Source organism: Cryptomeria japonica, chromosome 8, assembly GCF_030272615.1.
Source record: "Cryptomeria japonica chromosome 8, Sugi_1.0, whole genome shotgun sequence".
Classification (NCBI taxonomy): Eukaryota; Viridiplantae; Streptophyta; class Pinopsida; order Cupressales; family Cupressaceae; genus Cryptomeria; species Cryptomeria japonica.
Window position 1 is genome coordinate 61,192,075 of NC_081412.1, and position 23,609 is coordinate 61,215,683.

General features: G+C 32.5%; 1 protein-coding gene across 1 annotated transcript; it reads right to left on the reverse strand.

Annotated features, from left to right (window-relative positions):
* Nucleotides 1–5,938: 5,938 nt before the first annotated feature.
* On the reverse strand, nt 5,939–7,590 carry LOC131030236 (putative pectinesterase 11). The gene is made up of 5 exons (XM_057960962.2): nt 7,172–7,590; nt 6,924–7,092; nt 6,634–6,834; nt 6,306–6,541; nt 5,939–6,200 (listed from the first exon to the last, which is right to left on the reverse strand). Exons 1-5 carry the CDS (start codon nt 7,477–7,479, stop codon nt 6,008–6,010), a joined length of 1,107 nt encoding a protein of 368 aa, XP_057816945.1. The 5' UTR covers nt 7,480–7,590; the 3' UTR covers nt 5,939–6,007.
* Nucleotides 7,591–23,609: the final 16,019 nt, after the last annotated feature.

Genomic DNA, 23,609 nt, shown 5'->3' on the forward strand with positions numbered 1-23,609 from the left:
TATAACCAAGATGTCATTATTTGTCACTTTATAATATAAGTTGTTGTCTGCATTACCTTTAGAAAAACCAATCTTCAAAAGATATTTATCCAATCTTGCATATCAAGCTTTTGGAGCTTGTTTCAATCCATACAAAGCTTTCTTTAACTTGCAAACCATATCTTTGTTATCTGTCAAAGAAAATCCATCAGGTTGTTCAATGTAAACTTCTTCTTCAAGATCTCCATTCAGAAATGCACATTTAATATCCATTTGATATACTTTGTAGTTCTTATGTGTTGCAAAAGCCAAAAATAATTTGACTGCCTCAATTCTAGCTACCGGTGCAAAAGTTTCATTATAATCAATTCCTTCTTTTTGAGAATATCCCTTACACACTAGTCTTGCTTTATTTCTAATAACCTTACCCTCTTCATTAAGTTTTTTTCTGAATACCCATTTGGTTCCAATTACATTTTTATCTTTAGGTCGGGGAACTAATATCCAAGTGTTATTCTTCTCAATTTGTTCTAATTCTTTTTCCATAGCTTTAATCCAGTGTTTATCTTCACATGCCTCATTAACTCATGATGGTTCAATTTGATAAATAAGACATACCTAGCTTATTATCTTAGCCTAGCATGTCTATCAAGGCATCTTGAAGCCATGTGACCAATCTTATTACAGTTAAAACATTTAAAGGGTGCTTTACCTTCATACTTACTTCCAACTGGACCTTTAGGCATTTTCCTTGCAAATAGTGCTTCAAGTTCTTCATTTTCTTTCCTGCTTTCTTCAAGTTCTTCATTTTCTTTCCTGCTTTCTTCAAGTTCTCTTGCATAAAAGGCTTTCCAATCAGATTTGTCAAATGACGATGCAGATGATGTTGATACTTTAAAGGCTAAATTTGTCTTTATAGTAGCAACAAGACCAAATTCCTCAATTTCAAAAGCTAAAATTTTTCCAATCAATGTATCTCTAGTTACTGATGTATTAGGCATTGTTCTTAACTCATTTATAGAAGTGACCTTTATTTTATATGCTGGTAGAAATCCTCTTAAAACTTTTGAAACAATTTCATCTTCACTTAAGGTTCCTCCACAACATTTAGTACCCAAAACAATTTCATTAACTCTTTCCATAAAAGCAAAAATCCTTTCATCTTCTTCCATTTTCAGATTTTCATACCTGACCCAGAAGCTTTCAATCTTTGCAATTTTGATTGTCGAATCTCCTTCATTCAATGTTTCTAAATTATCCCAAATAGCTTTAGCAGTTGATCTATCTGATAATCCCATGATTTGCTAATCTGTTAATGCACTCAAAAGTGTTTCTCTTGCTTTGCAGTCATTTTCTTCATCTTTATTCAAGTTCGGTGGATTAGGTTGGCTTTGAGTAGGAGAAGTATAGCCATTCTTTGTAACATCCTAGATGTCCTTTTGAATGCAATTTAAATGTGTCTCCATTATGATCTTCCATATGCCATAGTTGGTTCCATCAAGTTTAGGACTATCCTTCTTGAAATAGTTAGTAGACATTGGATCTCCTCAAGCTGTTAAACTTCTGCAAAAGAGGACTAGGCTTTGATACCAATTGTTAGGTCCCAGAGACAACTGAGAGGGTGGGTGAATTAGTTGTCTAATAAATTCAGAACAAAAACAACTTAATCAACTTACTGCTTAATACCGGTGAACCCGTCTTTTATACCGGTGGACAATTTTATCAGATAATTGCAATACCGGTAAAGATTAATGCATGAAACAAAAAGACAAAGTCATCCACAACACTTAACACCAATATTGTACGTGGAAACCCTGTAAGGGGAAAAACCACAGTGGGAAACCTTACCCACAATCAAATGATACTACTGCAGATAGTAAGTGTATACAAGGGGTTTGCACATGCAGAAAGGCCAAGTGCCTAGAGCTCACTACTCAAACACAAAATAGGAGTCACATTGACTACAATTGGATAGTTAAATCCAATACGGATGTACTGCTCAAAATAGCATCTTCATATGTTGGATTCAGTACCGGTGTAGTTATGATTTGCTTTCACAAAAACTTTTCTTCACCTTCAAATGATGTCTGTGTGTATAGCTCTACTTAATCTCGCATATACCTTCACACAATTCTTCTTCACATTCCACAACCAATCTTACAAATAAGATCTTAAATTTATATCATAACCTAGGACCAATTTTAGTAGGTCGGCTCTAAAAGATATTACAATAAAATCAATTTATAATTAAATTAATGCCCGACGCAATAACCGATTCAACATGTCAGCTTAATGCATTTACAACAATAATAAATCATCTCCATAGCGTGCCATGCTGATCTGGAAAAGATAAACCTGTCGGTGTATAACTTGGACCAATTTGCTGGTAACAACAAATATGCAAATATGATTATACCAATAATAAAATCTCCAAGATGAGCTGTCCAAACGATGTCTTTGACATAACCAAGTGTTTTCCATGCCATTCCAAGTGTCGGTGATCATTATATCCTACTGGTGTACCAGATACCGGTGATTGTGCATGAGTCATTTGCTTGCTGGTGAATGTTGCTGATTCTCCAAAGTGCCAGAGTTGATGAGTGTTAGTAGGTTTTGACATCAATGAAAAAACCATACCAAAATACCAACAACCTATGCTTAATGGTTACCCTGCACAATGTTTTGGAAGACATTCTGAATGTGTAGGGTAAACATGACAAATCCTCCCGCCACAAATTTCTTGTCCCGCGCACACTAGAGGCTCTGCTCAAGTTCTCATAGGATAATTAAATGATAACCATGCCTTTTCATTTGGTCTTATCCTGCATGGGTCCATCGATCCTCTTCTGGCAGCAGGAGATAAGAAATATGAAGGACTTTTACAAAGTCCTCAAGCTTCCTGGCTTATTCTCATGGCTCAAGAGTGGAGTGGGGCCATGCTTTTCAAATATAAATATTTACACGATGATTTGCAAAATGATTCCTTTCATTTTTACAAATCATCATTCTTGTATTATTTTAGATTAATTTAATGACTTAACCAATTTTAAGTTCACCTGAAATCATTGTTTTACCATGCACAACCTTTGCATATCACCCTTTACCCCATGGGGTAAACAAGATTTTGAGAAAATCCTCCCATTTTATAATCAATGGATTTATACATTTTATTGGGGTTCACCATTTCTATACAAAACTCTTTTATTATTAAATCAAATGATTTAGTAAAACTTGGTCATTTAAATCAAAAAACCTGGTTTAGCAAAATTGCTTCATTCCTTTTGTAATCATCAAACTGATTTTTCCTTTTAATTTCACACCATACCCTCCTTGCATTTTAAATATAATATTATTTTAATCAAAATGATTAAAATAACAAATATTTAGTAATTTAAGGCTTTGTAGTCATATTGTGCATCAGCCTTAATCGAGCCCCAAAGTGGGTCTGGCTAATTTTTTTTTGTTTCTAAACAACTGAACTACTAAAAAATGCACTATTCCTTGACCTGAAGTGTCCTAAAGTGTCCGTGAGTCGAGAAATTGAACTCAGAACATTCAAATTTGACTTTTATGCAACCCTAGATTTTAGCCCAAAACACCTGAGTAGCTTTTAAAACGAGCTTAAAAAACTAACCCAAACAACTGATTAGGGCCTCAAACCTGGCACACTGAAAGACTACAATACTAAGAATCTGGATATAAATGGAAGCTTTCCATATTTTTCCAGATTTATTAACAATATTTCTATTCTATTTTCATGCAAATCACTTCAAATGGTAAAATTAACCTAAATTTTATTTCTTATATGACCCATCAATCAATCAGTTTTACAACAAATTTAAAACTAAAATCTAGATACAAATGAAAGATTTCTATATTTTTCTAGGTTTATTTGCAAAATTTCTATTCTATTTGTATTAAACGGATCAACAATTAATTTTAGAATTGATTTTTGAAATTTACAATTGTTATAGTTTATTCTGTCTAAAATAGCAAAATTACAAATCACTATAAAGTTAGGTCCTACAAAAATAACCAAAATTTAAAGTTAGAAAAAATTACTACGTGATACATGTTTAGATTCACACCAAAGAACAGTTAAGAGTGTAAAAGAAGCACAATAAAATAATCAGAAGCATGTTTAGTATCAGACATATATGAAATATTTATCAGTCATATGTACAAATATGTATATTTCTGTTTATAACTCTCACTCTCAGTAATCTCCTAAATCTGTAAAGTTTGGACCTGTGGTCCAAGTAGACAATCGATTCATATTTTTGCAACAGTGCTTGTTTCCTTATATGTAATATAAAAATAATAAAAGATTTATCAAAAACATTTTATTGAATTTGACTAAAAATTTGATCTCACCTTTTTGATACTGTCACCAAATCTATGATACTTATTGTTATTATGGACTCTGCAAACTTCAAAGTAAACCCATTGCAGAAACAAAGGAATTAAAAATAGAGGAAAGCAAGAAATTAGCATTAACCGAAAACTGGTGACTTAAAACCCTTAAAAACCAAATCAAATCAATAAATATAGAGAAATAAAGAAGCCAATAAGTGGCTTACCATCCATCGGGTCTCTACAGCCATTAAAGTTGGCTGCAATTTTGGACCTTTTCTGAGAATTTTCTCAGGTAAGAATGAATAATAGAAAAATAAAATACATCAACATTTCATCTGGAGATTACTGCACGGTTAACCGATTTGAAGCCTTGTAATTTTTTATTTTAAAACCATAAATAATTCCCTGTTGCAAAATACTTCCATTTCACTCTTAATAGGGTGAGACAAAGGAATAAAATGAAAAAACTAAACAAAAGAGAAAAAATGTTTGTGCAGGGAATAGAGTGCATGCATCATTATCTTGTGCCCTACAACCATAAAAATCTTGTAGTGTAGCATATTGGCAGGTAATAAGCTACAAACTACAAAGAACATTGAATGATACAATGTTAACTAAAGAAATTATTACACAAAGACTAGAGAAAATATTAAACCAACACTGTAATGTAATTATTTTTCAAAACGGATTTGCATGTACAGAAACCGATTGTATATTCCAATGGTCTACTAAAATCTTACGGAAATAAGAAAAGAACATATTTTTTCGCACCTAATATCAAGTACTGTAATGCTATTAATGTTTTCATTCAGTTGAATGTGTCGTTTTCCGTAAGAAAGCTTTGAAAGCAATATCATGCGAATTGCAAGCTTATCATGCAAATTCGAAGCTTCTAGTTACCATCACTCAATGTCATTCTTCTTCCATCTATGACTTGTTGAATTTTATATATAAAAACTCTAAAGCTAAAAGAAAATAGTTGATTTGTTTAAGAGAATTGTGTGTTCTATAATGTTCATTATCAATTAAAAAATACAAAATATTACTAAAAATTAAAATAATAATAAATTTTTTTAAAATATTAAATTTATGTATAAGAAAAAATTGAGAATAAATCTATTAAATATTCTTATTAAAAAAATAATAAATCAATGTCATAGTTAAGTAGATCTTCCACAATTATGTTATCAGAAATATATGTATATAATTTTTTTATATATATACATATTTTTTATTTCATATAAATAACTAATTATTTATATATTTGTAAATATTTAATATTACAACTTATTAATACCATAACAAAGTTCAAAGGTGGACATCATTCATGATTAGAATAAATTAGCTCAAGTTAAAAAGACTTATAGTAACAAAACTATTACAAAAATCATGCATCCAACGTGGACTAAAAAAAAATTGATACTCATTCACATTCATCACAAAAAAATTACAAAAGAATAAAAAATCTTACTCAAATATCTTATTTGTTTTCATCTATTAGAGATTGATTTGAGAGTAAGAGAATCACAACTGTTTTTAAGTCATCCAATGAAAACACAATCACATTATGTAAGAGTACAATCACTAGAAATGATTTGAATATAAACCAAAAAATATATATTCTATATAAAAATGTGGATGGCATTGCAACTATATTTAATCATTTTTGGAATCAAAAATGGTTTTTTTCTTTTTTTAAGGCAGGAGGTATTGGTGTTCTGTGGATCCACCGCTCCCCATTAACAAAACTAATTGTGATAAAAGGTGCAGCTTCATCATCACTCAGCTCATTATATGCCCATGAAACTCTCTTTTCAATGTTTGAGCCTGGTCCAAAACATTTATATTGTCCAAATATCACAAGCCTACACAAAAATAATAGATTGATGTCAAATTAAACAAAATAAAAATCAAGAATGTCTCATTCATACTTGTTTTCAAGTTTCCTCTTTTTGTAGTTTGCCACTCACTTTTGTCTCGTAGGATCATTCCAATCATTCCATCCTTCAGGGAATATAATATCATCCATGTAGGTGAAGGCAAATATAACTCTGGAGTAATATCCCCATGCTCTACCCAAATACATTAATCCACCTCCTGTGACCTTACAGTTTAAGAAAACAAACCCTGTTGCTTCTCCACTGGCATTCCTTCTCTGTGCAGCAATGGCTCCATTTTGGCGAGGAATTGTATGTAGATGACATTTCTGTGATGAAACAAAAATACTCAAAATCAACTATCAAAACAAACTATGCTTTCACTATGATAGATATTAGTTTTTGATTTAGCTTAATCTACCTCATAAAGAGATTGCCCATTGCCGCATATAAAATCTACACCACCTTGAATGAAACAATTTTTGAAGTAATGTCTTCCACTATCATCGAGCACAGTGTCTTGATAACCTAAAAACCTGCAATTATAAAATGCTGATCTGTCCCCTGAAACTCTAATAGCAACAGCTGCAATAGGATTACCGTTTGGCTCCTCATATGAATTCTGCATAAATTTTTCAAATTTGATAGTAAGTATTCTTAAAAATATAAATGTAGGGGTTTTCATTTTGATTTTATCAAAACTCTTCATACCTCAATTGTAATATATCTCGCAACAAAATCTGAAGCAAAAATTGTCAGAGTTGCACACGAATATGTGCCTGATGCTTCAGCATTGTCATTCCAAGTTATGACAGTGTTGTTGGCATTATAGCCACTGAGTATTATGTAAGGCTTGTCCACAGGAATGATCACTTGTTCCCTACAATATGTTTAATGATTATACAAAAGTATTACTTAGGGTTCTATCTCTATTTAAAGTAAAAAAAATATATATGTACCTGTAGATGCCCGGCATGACACGAATGAGCACAAGATCTATGTTGTTATTGGGGATGGCATTGATTGCATCTTGTATCTTGTTGAAATACCCTTCATGTTTCTTTTGGGAAACAATTAAAACAGAGTTATAATGTAGCTCATCAATATCTTCAGCCACATACTTTTGTACATTCTTTGACTGGTTATCTACATGCGAATCTGAAAGGCAATAGGAAGGTTGAAAAAAGAACAACGTTTGCAATGCTACAAGTAGAAAGATAGTCATTAGGCTAGCATTCATTTTTCTCCTTCTGCTTTCTACTATCATTGTGATGATGGATCACAGAGTGTGATTCAAAACACTGTTGAAAAAATCACACAATCGAATCCAAAAGCATGCATAGATAAGGAAACCTTGTTGGCACATGAATTATTAAGAATACAAGGGTAGCTTGTTATTTGCATACAATTGTTGTGTATTTTTTATTTAACTTTAACTAGTTGAAGTGATCTCATCCAACATTTTAAGTGCAGTGCTCTCATGCAATGCTTTTAACTGTATTTTCTACTTCAATTTAAGTAGTTGGAATGTTCCCATTTAAGTTAAAATTTAACTTTAACTAGTTGAAGTGTTCTCATCCAACATTTTAAGTGCACTTTCTACTTAAAATTAAGCAGTGAAGTGTTCTCATGCAATGCTTTTAATGACATGTTTCCATGCGGCTTAACTTATTTAGCAGTTGCTCAACTTTATGTTTAGTAGAGTTGCTCAAATTTTTTTGTACTTATTTTTCTCTTATTATTTTTCTCTTATTTTTAAGAGAAATCTTAAAATTAGTAGATGTTTCCATGCGGCTTCTTAACTTATTAAAATTGGTAGATGTTTCCATGTAGCTGCTTAACTTATTAAAATTGGTAGATGTTTCCATGCAACTCCTTAACTTATTAAAATTGGTAGATGTTTACATGCAACTTCTTAACTTATTAAAATTGGTAGATGTTTCCATGCAACTCCTTAACTTATTAAAATTGGTAGATGTTTCCATGCAACTTCTTAACTTATTAAAATAGATGTTCTTAACTTATTTTTGCTAACTTTTTTAGTATTTATTTTTCTCTTATTTTTAAGAGAAATCTTAAAATTGGTATTAATAATATTAGTAATAATTTGTGCACAAAAAATAAAATAAATAAAATGTTAAAAAAAGAGGGAAACAAATTTGTGGAGCATTTTCTACCCATTTAAGTGAAATTTAACTCTAACTACTTAAAGTGTTCTCATGGAACATTTTAAGTGCACTTTCTACTTAAAATTAAGTAGTTGAACATTTATTTTATTTGTTCTATATTTATTTTAAATTTCTATTCTCATATTTTACATACAATAGGTTCTCAAGATCATATTCTATAGTTAAAATGAACATATATTACAAGAAAACTAAAATTATTAATAAATAATATAAAATAATTTTAGATGAAAATATTTTAAAATAAAATATTAAGTAAAATAGTATTATTTTAATTTTAAAATAAAATAATTCATAAATAAATAAAATCAATCTTAAATTAAAAAAACAATCTTGAAAATAAAATAACCAATGGAAAAAAAATATTCAAATAGTTCTTAAATTAAATAAATAAAAATCAGCATTTATATTATTTTAAATTTTTTTTAAAATATACATATTATTAATTAAATTAATTTCAAAACAATTAATTCAATCAAATATTCTAATTTTTATAGATAGTAGTAGAAGGACTTAATATAGATGGATATTGGACCTATTAAAAAATCTTTATTCACTTTTTACAAAAGTTTTTTTTTTTTTTTGCATGATAATGCTATACATAATTTTTTATTATTAAATTTATAAATTTATAAATTAAATTTCAATTTTTTTTAATAAAATTATAAAAACTCTGTGTAGTTATTAGTGTGTTTTAATTTCTCGTTTTAAAAAAAATCACAATTTTTAAAATTAAATTGTAAAGTTTATTTAAAAAAATCAAAATTTCCTTTTATTAAATCGGCCCTTTAATTTGCTGCAGCACGTGGGGTGTAGGGTGAGCCCCACATGGACACCCAGTTGTAATTTTTAAAAAGTATTTTAATTATTTTTTTTAATAATTTGTTTTTAGAATATATAATCTCTCAAAAATTAAAAATTAAAAATCAGTAAAAAATTTGCAGCTCTTTTGTTAGAAGTAGCAGAAGTTTCAGATTTAATTTGCAAAATTTAGCACATGTGGCAAAATTGGTAGTGCGATTTAGTTGGAAATTTTGAATGCAAATATTTTCAATTAATGTGAATTAGAATTAGTGTCTTTAAAATTAAAAAAAAATTATACTTTAATTTCAAATCATTTTATTTTTTAAATTTTATTTATTTTCATTTTTTCCTCATTGATAGTTTGTATTTTTGTCACAAATATTTCTAGCGGGTGGAAATTCACATTTTTAAAAAGGTCACTTTGTTTTTAATTTTGTATTTTTATATGTTTGTTTTAATTTTGTTTTTTTAATATATTTTTAAATTTTTCATTTAATTTTATTTTATTAGATTTAATTCTATTGGTAATTTTTTTTATTTTATTTTTTATCGGTAAAAGACCAAATCTAGAATATTTTATTAAATTATTAACAAGATTATATTTTTCGCTTAGTGCGGGCATCGGTAGGAAAGAGCAGAGAGGAGAAAACCTCTGGCCTTGCCTAAGACATTAAGTCCAGTTAAATAATGAATCTAAAACTCTACATCATTTATAATTACACCATTTCCATCTTGAATCTTTCCTTCTAGACTAAGCATACTCATACAGGTCCAAGTGTTCTTCTCTTCTAACTATTGTAATGTAAGTATCCCATCATTGGGATGCTCCTATCGACATTCTGCCTTCAATCTCTTTAGTATCTTTCCTCATTTACCTTGATTCACAAGCTTCCAGCTAGCACTGTCACCTGCAAAATAAATCTCAACACAACCCTAGAACATACCACTTCATGATTTGTTAGCCCAATTGTGTAAAACAAACAATTTTCATATAAAATGGCTTGCAAAACACTTTCCACTATTGCTATTACAACCACAACATCTTTTGTATTGAGACAACAAAGACTTCCTTTTAATGTTGACTACAAGATGAAAGATTACCCAGGTTACAATAACATTATGAGAAGTAACCTTGCCCATCCCCATTCCAGGATAACACCTTTTATATCATAAAGTCAAATAGATCAGTAACAAAGCCTTTTGGCATTCTACACTCAAATGAGAATAGTTGATGTTGTCATTGATGGCAACCAACTAGTAATATAGTTCACAGGTTACACTGGCAACACAAACATCATTTACCAGCACTGGCAAACACTAGAGGTTATTGTCACCAGTAGAATATCTTACCGACACCCTAGCTGACATGGAGATTATATTGTTTTGTATTGTAATTATATTGTATAGCCAACATGATGTATTGTAAAGACTCATATATGTATGAGATCTTATAGGTCATTTTGTAAGTATGTATGGAATGTAATTAGGTAATGCAAGAGGAATATGATAGCGAATATCTATATATGCATTTTGATTTAATGATTTTATGAGCGAATAAGAGCAGAGTAGAGCGAAGCAAGTTTTATGGCAGAGGTATTTGACAGAGCTTAAACCGATACTGAATCTAGCATTGCAAATGCTATTTTGAGCAGTACATTGTAATTGGATTTAATCATCCAATTTTGTAGTCAGTGTGACTCCTTTTTGTGATTGAGCGGTGAGCTCTAGGTTGTTGGCCTTCCTGCATGTGCAGGCCCCTATTGTATAAGTAATATTTATTCATATTGGCCAGTGAGTAAATATTGTGGGTCACAAATCCCACTGAGGTTTTTCCCCTACCCGGTTTCCTTGCCAAAAATATCCGTGTTATGGTGTGCATTCATGGTTATACTATTATTTATCTTTATTGCATTATTACTTGTTTATCGGTACATTAATTTGGGTTATAAAGTTGCAAACAAGTTTAAATCTTTCACTAACTAGTTAGACACTGATTCACCCCCCCCTCTCAGTGTCTTTGGGACTGATCAAGTATCTAACAAAGCCAAGGACCTGAAAAGGAAAGGATAAATTATCCTCCCTAAATAACATAAATCCCATAACACGCATCCAAAGAAGTTTCAATCCCATTAAGTTTCCGTTAATAGAAGATTTCATTTTCTTTCCCACAAAGGTTGCATATGACTTCCAGATCCTTTCGAGAGACTATGTATGTGAAGATATATATATATATATACTATGTGAAAAGTCTAAGTCCCAAAATACCAACATGTGTGAATCATCCAGAAAGTTAAAAAATCTGATCATCCTTATACCAGGATTACAATGGTTCCTTAAGAGAACAAAGCCATAAACCATAAGTGAGTCGAATGATTATATTATTTATTTTTCAAAATTAACCAAAAATGCACCATGAAATGGAAAATGCTAAAGGAAAGGTAGAGATATTTGATTATAAACCCGAGGGATACCTTCATAAGGCTCATCAACAAACTGCATATGTTAGATAGGCCTTAAAATAAATCCCAGTCCAAGGTCTCTAAACCTGCCTAAGAACAATTTAGGATACCTAGCCATAGAGAATTAATAAAGGTAGCAAAAATCCTAGCCTACCTCTACCTACAAGGATGAAAGGATGAAGACAAATATAAATACAAAAAAATGAAAGGATATGTATATATATGTATATCTATATATATACCATATATATATATATATATATATATATATATATATATATATATATATATATATATATATCTCTGTGTGTGTGTGTGTGTGTGTGTGGATAAACCATATTTTGATAATATCTCTATGAATCTATATATTCACAAAATTGTCTGCTTAAACCCAAATGTGGATCTGGTTATATCAACCATATATATATATATATATATATATATATATATGCAAAATTCTGAGTGTGCACCCAAATCAAAGTAGTCAATTAAATAAATTTGATGCGAAAAGAACACAAAGCTGGATACTAAACAAATTTATAACATAGTAAAGCTAAATATAATATTAACATAAACATCCATATGTTTGTATTACCTTCAACAGAAATTAAAGAAAAAGTAGTCATTATGTATCAAAGGAGTCCTATCGGAGCCAAGAGAGATGATATAGTAAACCAAAAGAGAAACAAAAAAATGCCCTATAGAAAGGGATTGAGTCCTAGGACTTAGAAGAAGCCTGAATCCTTTTCAATCGAACCTTGCTTGCCGATGGCCCTAAACTAACAAGGGGATTCTCCTAGTTTGGAGGTAGGGGCAGAGGGGATCTTTACATCATCAGGTACTACTTCAATGTCTTCAAACTCAAGATAGTTAGCTAGCTATCTATTACAGGGTGGTTTTTAAACATGCAGAAGCCACATGAGGAAGAAAACATTTCTCCGCCTTATTAGATTGTAGGCTACAAAGGAAGCCTCATCTTCTATTTCCAAGATTGGAAATATTGGCACCAGTTTGTTTTACCATATGAGCCTGTCATAGTTTTGAGGCTTAGAGACAATTAAATCCTCATCCACATTGATAACAACCCTATCCAATTCACCCAGTAGTTCCTTCTTGAAGACGCTTCGGCATAATTTCATAACCACCTCCCTATCCTTCTCAAAGTACATGGCCATTGCTAGAAACATTGCAACTATAATAGAGTTGGCCCTAGTTGTGTCATCATTCTTAATATAATCTTCCCCTAATATTTTCTTAACTGCCCGAACAACCAAGACATTAGGGAAGACAATAATGCCTTTCAATCTATCTTCTTTGATGTCCCCTAAAAATGCCATTTGTCCCTTAAGCCCAACTACCCTCAGCGGTGTGTCCATAATGAGGCAAACTCACTCAAATCATCAGACAACCTAGATACACTGGAAGAACCGATAGCTCTATAGAGAAGGATAAGTGAAGCCACTACTATAGTAATTATTCTTGGAAAGGCATTGTAAAATACAACTCTAATATCTCAAAAAAGGACCTAATTAATCTCTTAAGAGTGTTAGAGAGGGAGAAATGAAGGGTCACGATGCAAAGAGAATGGTGGAAGATGATCTCTGAGATCAAGGTAATTAATACCAATGGCATTAATTGAACTCTTTGAATACTAGTCACAGCCAGCGCACGAGACAAGGAAGGTCAAATCAATGTCTCTATAGATGCTGCCAGAATAGAGGTTTTAATTCGAGTAGAAGAGAAGGCTATGCAAGAAAACACACACACACACATATATATGAATGTACATACAAATGCAAAAAATATATATATACAATTTTATTGACATATAGATGTATATGGATATATATGAATGCATATATATACATATACATATATGAATCTGTGCTCTTATATACATATCTATATCTATTGACCTAAATTTAATTTATATCAAAAATTAAAACAATTTATTATTCATACACTATGTCAGTTGAGGATAGCATATGAAAACATAGTCTGGGTATCCTAAGAATCTATTTTTGTCATCGATGAGAATGTATATACCTATAAACATATATGTCTATATATATTAGATGTCTATATATATATGTCTATATATATTAGATGTCTATATATATATATATATATATATATATATATATATATGCAGGTATAAGTATGTGTATGTATGATGCTAAAAATATGAGAGTAGGGGATAAGTATAAATTGGTGCTCAGACCTGGGTGTTATTGCAAGATGCATCCGTCTGCCCGTGAATTGACTAATCTGAGTGAATGGGGATGAATGACATGATTCTATTCATTCCATCTGCCCCTAAATTGGCTAGATTATCCGCCATCGAGTTAGCTTCTTTGTATATATGGTTTTATTATGTAATCTAAGAAGTTATCTAGTAATGATAGAGGTTTGTTCAAAAGGCTTCTAAGTTCCCAATTTGGCATTGTTTTGGTTCTGATTGCATTAATTATAATGGTTGAGTCACCTTGACTTTCTAATTTGGGTATTTTCAATTGCCTACGCAGGTTTAATCCTTCTATTAATTGAAACATTCATGCAATGTTGTTAGTGCATTGTCCCAAATATATGGATTTTGAGCCAATGTAGTCACCATTGTCTGAATGTATTGTACAACCTACACCTGCCACCCATGAGTTTCCTCTAGATGCTCCATCAAAGTTCATTTTATATCACCCATTCCTTGGGGGGTGACCATTTGCATGTTCTCCTCACCGCACTTTTATCCCCTCCTTCCTTCGTGACAAAGGGAGGGATCTTGATCCCCTTAGACTGCTTTCTAATAAAGCTGTCCCAATCTGTAAATACCTTGTCATATTGTGGGATAGACAAGTTCCTGTTGTTGGTTATTTCAGTGATGGAGGCTTCTATCTTTGCTATGAGTTTCTCCACCTGCATTTTTGTATCCTTAAATATTCTCCTATTTGTTAGGACCTAGAAGCAACTTAGAGGGTGGGGGTGAATCAATTGTCAATTAATTTCAACCCAAATTTAACTTAATCAAACTTGATACTAAATACTAGTAAACCAAACTTAATGTCAGTTGACAGATTACCAGTTAATATTAATACTGGTGAAACTTAATGCATAGAACAGAGAGAGAAACAACATCCACAACACATAACACAAATATTTGTACGTGGAAACCTTGTAAGGGGAAAAACCATGGTGGGAAACCTTACCCACAATCAGATGATACTACTAAAGATAGTATGTGTATACAAATAGGGTCTACACATGCAGACAGGCCAACCGCCTAGAGCTCACTGCTCAATCACAAAATAGGAGTCACACTGACTAGAATTAGATGGTTAAATCCAATGATAATGTACTGCTCAAAGCAGTATCTCCAATGCTGGATTCAGTACCGGTTAAGCTCTGATAATCACCTTCAAACCTCCCTTAAACCTTCTCTATGGTCTGCTCATATGATCTTTAATATTCACACATACCATGTTACAATCCCATAACCATGTACAATCACATTCCTATTACTGCTTCTACATCTATCTCATCAATTGAGATATTACATATATACCAAAACCTAGGACCAAATGTGTAGGTCGGCTAACTAAGAATATTGCAATCAATTACAAATAAGTCAATATGTGATTCATCATGTCAGCTCAATACAATTACAACAATATCCAATTAATTAAATCATCACCATAACGTGTCGTGTTGATTTGGAATAGATAATGCATGCTGGTCCATAACCTAGACAAATTTGTCGGTAACAACAAATATGTCAACCTAATTAGACCAATAAGCAAAATACAAAAAGCAAGTGTCCAAACCATGTTTTCGACATAACCAAGTGATCTTCAAAATGATAACAAGTCATCCTCAGTGTCGGTGAATAATATACCGGTGACTGTGCATAAGTCACTGAAGTTGTTGATGAACATAATGTGTGGGTTCAACATAACCAAAGGTCTCTAGAAGATGAGTGTTAACATCAATGACAAAACAAATGTAACACATCCATAATACCAACAATCTCCCCCTTTGGCATTGATGGCAACACAAGATGAAAAAACATCTAAGTGCCAAAACAGAATGCCAAAAACCAAAAACCAAAAATCTCTAGAATAGATCAAAAATAAATGAGAGAGTATATATCTCTCCCCCAATGAATAATCTCTCCGCAAAGGATAATGTTTTTCCATAGATATCTCTCCCCCTTTGACATCAAATTCCAAAGCAATACAAATACTAGATACAACCAATTCATAGAACCAATTACAATAACCAATTGTTATAGCCAACTACTCCTCCTAAGAAGTAGCTCTCCTCCATCAAAGCTGAAAAAAAGGTTTCTCTATTAATTCTACTAGTTTGATGCCAATCATCAACTATCTAAGTCTCTACGGGTGAGGGTATTACCCCAAGCTGCTCTCTGAGATATTCAAAAGTTTCCTTAGGCAAAGGCTTAGTAAAGATATCTGTAATCTACTCTTTAGTATTCACATAAACCAATCTCACTTCTTTTTCTTCAACATTCTCTTTCATAAAATTATATTTGATAGAAACATGTTTAGTTTTAGAGTGAAATACTAGATTCTTTGATATATCAATTGTTGTTGAATTATCACAATAAATGATTATAGGCTCTTTGAATTTTACCTTTATGTCCTTCAACATTTGCTTAATCCATAATACGTCATTACAATTAGTCGTTGTTGCAACATATTCTGATTCTATTGTTGATAATGATGTACAACTTTGTTTCTTGCTCAACCATGAAATCAATCTACTACCAAGAAAGAATTCCCCACTGGTGGTTCTCTTTCTATCATCTACATCTCTTGCCCAATTTGCACTGGTGTATGCACATTAATCAAAATTTTCATCTTTAAGATACCATAAAACAAGATTTGTTGTGCCTTGTAGATACCGAAAAATCCTTTTCACTACTGATTCATGATTTTCTCTAGGATTACTCTGAAATCTTGAAACAATACATACTACATTCATTATATCAGGTCTTTTTTGTGTCAAATATAGTAAACCTCCAATCATAGATTTATAGCTTGTCTGATTAACAGGAGCTGAATCATCCTTCAATGTCAATTTATTAGTTGTACTCATAGGAGTACTAACCGGTTTAGTTTTTTCCATACCAAAGTTCTTCAATAGTTCCTTCAAGTATTTTGTTTGACATATGAATATACCTTTATCAGTCTGTGAAATCTGCAATCGTAACAAGAATTTTATCTCCCCAATCATAGACATTTTAAATTCTCCATGCATCTTATTAGCAAAGTCTTTACACAATGCATCTTCTCCTCCAAAAATGATATCATCAACAAAAAATCTAATAAACAAGATGTCTTCTTTAGTCACTTTGAAATATAAGTTGTTGTTAGCATTACCTTTAGTGTAACCAAGCTTCAAAAGATATTTGTCCAATCTAGCATACCAAGCTCTAGGTGCTTGCTTCAATCCATACAAAGCTTTCCTTAATATGCAAACCATATCTTTATCATTTGTCAATGAAAATCCATTACGTTGTTCAATCTAAACTTCCTGTTCTATATCACCATTCAGAAATGCACATTTTACATCCATTTGATATACTTTATAGTTCTTGTGGGCTGCAAATGCAAGAAATAATCTGACTGCCTCAATTCTAGCTACCGGTGCAAAGGTTTCATTGTAATCAATTCCCTCTTTTTGTGAATATCCTTAACACACTAATCTTGCTTTGTTTCTGATTACCTTACCATCTTCATTAAGTTTATTTCTGAATACCCATTTAGTTCCAATTACATTTTTGTCTTTAGGTCGGGGAACCAATGTCCATGTATTGTTCTTTTCAATTTGTTCTAATTTATCTTCCATATCTTTAATCTGATGTTTATCTTCACATGCCTCAATAATAGATGCTAGTTCAATTTGAGAAATTAAACATACCCCTTCATTTGCCTGTCTTCCTCTTGTCATAACACCTTGATATTTATTCCCAATTATCTAACTTTCAGAGTGATTTAGTCTTACATACCTGGGTGTATTCACTTGTTGTTGTTCTTCAGTCACTATGGACTTCTCTAATGATGTCGGTGTGACTGGACCCACATTCTGTACCAGTGCATTCTTTTTAGGTTCATTTATGATCATCTCAATTGCCAGTTCAGAATTCATAGATCTTGAATTTCCTCTAAATTGTTCATCTATCATCACATTTGCACTCTTAATGATTTTCTCCAATCTTTTATTAAAACATCTATATGCTTTTCTCTTAGATGAATAACCAAGAAATATTCCTTCATCACTTCTAGGAACAAATTTACCAATATACTCATCTCTCCTAATATAGCACTTGCTTCAAAATATTTTGAAGTATTTAAGAGTAGGAGTATTACCAAACCATAGTTCATAAGGGGTCTTACCATTTTCACCTTTGATGTGAACTTTATTACAAGTGTAAACCATTGTATTCATTGCTTCTCTCTAGTACATATGAGGTAGATTTGCTTCTAATTTCATGCTTATACCTGCATCTAGAATAGTTCTGCTCTTCCTTTCCACAACTCCATTTTACTGAGGTGTCTAAGGTGCTAATAGTCGTCTTCTAATTCCATTCACTTCACAAAATGTATTAAAATCCTTGGATGTAAATTCACCTCCTTGATCTGATCTTAAACATTTGATTTTCTTGCCGATTTCATTCTCTACCATTGCCTTGAATAGTTTAAATTTCCCAAAAGCTTTTGATTTCTCCTTGAGAAAAGTAACCCAACACATTCTAGAATAATCATCAATGATTAGCATAAAGTATCTATCTCCCTATAGACTTCTTATTCTTGTCGGACCACACAATTCATTATGGATTAAATCAAGAACATTATTGGATTTCTCATAAATACTCTTAAAAGTTGTTCTAACTTGCTTTCCCATTTGACATTCCTTACATACCAGATTATGAGGTTTTACAATCTTAGGTAAATCCCTTACTGCCTTAGATGAACTAATCTTTATAATGAAATCAAAATTCACATGACAAAGTCTTTTATGCCATAACCAACTTTCATCAATATGTGCAATCAAGCATGTCTTTTCATTGTTGTTCAAATGAAAGATATTGCCTCTAGTCTAATTACCAGTTGCAATCTCCAAACTAGTTCTATTCATGATTTTTCATTTACCATTCTTGAACTATAACTGAAATCCCTTTTCAACTAATTGACCAACACTCAAAAGATTATGCTTCAAACCTTCAACATAATAAACATTTTCAGTATTGTGCTTACCATCAAAAGGTATAGTGTCTTTTTCTCTGATCAAACAAGATTTATCATCCCCAAATCTTACTAGACCTCCATTGTATTCCTAAATAGATAAGAATTTACTTTTATCACCAGTCATATGATGTGAACATCCAAAATCTACAATTCATTCATTCTTTTCTTCAATTTTATCTCTTAGGGCCTGCTCTATCGGTGGAATAGTAGGTGCGGGTTGATCTTCTTTTTATTGCAACAAAAGCCCATCCATTGTCTATTAGTTCTTCATCAAAATCATTAGTAACTCCTTCATCAACATAGTAACATGAGTTATCTCTATTCTTCTTAAATTTGTATCTTTGATATTCAGGGTTAAGCTTATATGTTCTTTTAGCTTCTTCTCTCAATCTTGCATGTCTATCAGGACATCTAGATGCCATATGGCCAACATTATTGCAATTAAAACATTTAAATGGTCCTTTACCTTCATACTTACTTCCAATAGGACCTTTAGGCATTTTCCTTGCAAATAGTACTTCAAGTTCTTCTAGTTCTTCATTTTCCCTCTTGATATCTTTAAGTTCTCTTGCATAAAGTTCTTTCCAATCAGATTTGTTAGATGATGATGATTATGCTGGAAATGATGATTCTTTGAAGGCTAAATCTGTCTTAATTGTAGAAATAGGACCAAATTCCTCAAGCTCAAATTCTAAAAGTTTTCCAACCAATTTATCTCTAGATACTAGTGTATTAGGCATTTCTCTCAACTCATTAATAGTAGTTACTTTCATTTTGTATGCTAGTGGAAATGCTCTTAAAACTTTAGAAATAATTTCATCTTCACTCAAGGAACCTCCACAACATTGTATTCCCAAAACAATTTCATTTATCCTTTCCATAAAACCATAAATACTTTCATCTTCTTCCATTTTCAGATTTTCATACTTGACCCGGAAGCACTGTAGTTTTGCAATTTTGATAGTGGTATCTCCTTCATTCAATGTCTACAATTTATCCCAAATAGCTTTAGCAATAGACTGGTCCGATAATCCCATGATTTGTTGATCTGACAATGCACTCAAAAGTGCCTCTCTTGCTTTGCAATCATTCTCCTAATCCTTAGCCAATGTTGGTGGATGAGGTTGATTCGGTAAAGGAGCAACATAGCCATTATTTGTAACATCCCATATGTCTCTTCCAATGCAATTCAGATGTGTCTCCATTCTGATCTCCATATACCATAGTTAGTTCCATCAATTTTCTGACTGTCCTTCTTTAAAAAGTTAGTTGCCATAAAATCTCCTCAAGTTGTTAAACTTTTGCAAAAAGAGGGCTTAGCCATGATACCAATTGTTAGGACCCAGAGGCAACTAATACGAGGGGGGGGGGGGGGTGAATCAGTTGTCAATTAATTTCAACCCAAATATAACTTAATCAAAATTGATACTTAATACCGATAAACCAAACTTAATGTCGGTTGACAGATTAGAAGTTATTATTAATACCAGTGAAACTTAATGCATAGAACAAAAATAGAAACAACATCCACAACACATAACAAAAATATTTATACGTGGAAACACTGTAAAGGGAAAAACCATGGTGGGAAAACTTACCCACAATCAGATGATACTACTATAGATAGTATGTGTATACAAATGGGGTCAGCACATGCAAAGAGGCCAACCGCCTAGAGCTCACTGCTCGATCACAAAATAGGAGTCACATTGACTACAATTGGATGGTTAAATCCAATGATAGTGTACTGCTCAAATTAGCATCTCCAATGCTGGATTCAATGTCAGTTAAGCTCTTATAATCACCTTCAAACCTCCCTTGAACCTTCTCTATGGTCTTCTCATATGATCTTCAATATTCACACATACCATGTTACAATACCCTAACCATATACCGTCATATTCCTATTACTACTAGTACATCTATCTCATCAATTGAGATCTTACATATATACCAAAACCTAGGACCAAATGTGTAGGTCGGCTAACTAAGAATATTACAATTAAATCAATTACAAATAAGTCAAGATGTGTTGGATCATGTCGATTCAATATAATTACAACAATATCCGTTTAATTAAATCATCTCCATAATGTGTCGTGCTAATCTGGAATAGATAATGCATGCCGGTCCATAACCTAGACCAATTTGTTGGTAACAACAAATATGTCAACCTAATTAGACAAATAACCAAAATACCAAAACCAAGTGTCCAAAGCATGTCTTCGACATAGCCAAGTGATCTCCAGAAGATAACAAGTCATCCTCAGTGCTAGTAAACAATATAACCTTCTAGTGAACAATATATCAATGACTGTGCATAAGTCACTAAACTTGTCGATGAACATAGTATGTCGGTTCAACATAACCAAATATCTCCAGTAGATGAGTGTTGACATCAATGACAAAACAAATGCAAAACATCCGTAATACCAACACTATTCCTCTCCTTCCATAATTCCCAGATGACTATGGCTCTACTGCAGATCCATAAGTTGTGGAAAATGTTTTCTCTTTTGATGATCAGCTATCCTTGGAACCAATCCAGCAGGTAAGGGATAAGAGCACCTGACCATCCTAGTTGGACCATCAACCAGTACCAACATTTTTGTGAGTAATTGCAGGTTGTAAAGATATGATCAGATGTTTCCTCATTTTCCTTACATAGGAGGAAGATTGAAGGCCCTTCATAACCTCTAAGCTTAAATTGTTCTATGGCAAGAACCCTTCCTTGGACTGTAGCCCTGGCAAAGAGACCAACTTTTGAGAGACAAAATTTGTCCCAACATAGTATAGTCGGTATGTGATCCTTACGGACATTTTCCTCATCATATATGGTTATGAAGCCGTCTCTACAGTTGTACTGCCCATCCTTAGACTTGGACCATATTAGTTCATCTGACCCATGTCTGAAGATTATCCTTCTACAATTGAGTAATTGATGTAGCTCTTGAAATTTTTTATCCATCATGAAAAGACTCATGTCTTTCCATTTCTACCCAATTGTTGAGCTTGGTTCTATTGTTATATATTCCCTTACATAATTACCCCATAGGATTTTCAATTGATTCTTTATACTGGTGGTCTCCATAATCTTGTCTGTCGGAGGATGTCCCCCCTAGGAGTCTTCCTAGAACAAAGCAGATATGCCATCATGAATGTCCCACAATAGGAAGTTGGATATGAGTGTGTGACATTCCATTAAGAAATTTAAGATTCTCGAACCCTTTAGTGGTTCCCAATCCATGAATACTACCTCCCTATGATTACTCATAAGATACTTGTTCCTAAGGATTCTAGCCCACTTAGCTTTTGGTGAGGTGCATAATCTCCATACAATTTTTGCCCCTAAGGATTTATTTTGCCAAATAATTTTCCTAATCCCTATGCCCCCATCACATCTCTCTCGACATATTTTGTCCCATGCTATCAATTTAAGTTTTTTCTTGTCTTTTGTGCCTTTCTAGTAAAAGTTTCTGATTGTTTGAGTTAATTTCTTGTGGGCTCCTTTCGAAAGCGGGATACATGAAAGTAGGTAGATGGGCCTTGTCACCAAGACTATCTTAATAAGTGTTAATCTTCCTACCCCAGTCAACCATAAGCCTTTCCAGGAAGATATCCTTTTCTTAACCTTCTAATTCAAGAGATCCCAGAGTTTATTAGTCCTAATACCTTTTTCCAAAGACATCCCTAGATATGAACATGGTAATTGACCAATTTTGTAACCTAAAAATGATGCAATTCTAGATTCCTTCTGTGTTGTCATGTTAAAAAAGAATATTTCATATTTTTACCCATTGACCTTTTCCCCAGATGCCAACCCATAAGAGTGCAATATTCTCTTTATTTTCTTGGCTTCATTCAACTTGCCTTTCCCCATAATCATTGTATCACCAATAAACTATTGGTGAGTGCACAGATCTACACCTCCTGTGATTTGCATACTTACAAGCCTTCCCATTCTCCAAGATGCATCAAAGAATCTACCTAGGGCTTCAGACATAATAATGAATAAAAATGGGGAGAGTGGGTCTCCCTGCCTCAGGTCCTTGGTTTCTCAAAAAAACCCTTCCGACTTCCCATTCAATAGGATTGAGAACCTTGGGTTTGAGATGCAGAAATGGATCAGATTTACCCATTGTTTATTAAAGCCGAAAGCTCTCATGAAACAACAGAGGAAATTCCAATCCACTTTGGCATATGCCTTTCTAATGTCTAGTTTTATCATCATGTTTGGCTTGCCTTGGGCCTAAATGGAGTGAATAGCTTCCTGGACTATGACCATCCCATCAAAAATTGATCATGGGTACAAAACAAGTTTTCTCTTCTGAGATAATGGTTGGCAGTAGTTTTTCAACCTATTGGTCATGACCTTTGATAATAATTTATAAATCATGTTGCACAAAGAGATGGGCCTGAACTCTTCCCATTTTGAGGGATTTTCCTTCTTCGACAATAAGGCTAGGAAGGTATTGTTAATTTCCTTCAATAATTTCCTGATATTTTGAGCAGATTCTAGGGTATCAGTGACCTCATCTCCTAAAATGTGCCAGCATTTCTGAAAAAAACCTATGGGGAAACTATCCAGCCTAAAGGTCTTGTCCCCTTGGAATTGGGATAGAGCAGTTTTAACTTGTTCACGAGAGATTCTAGAATTCATCATGTGATTGTCATCATTTGTTATTA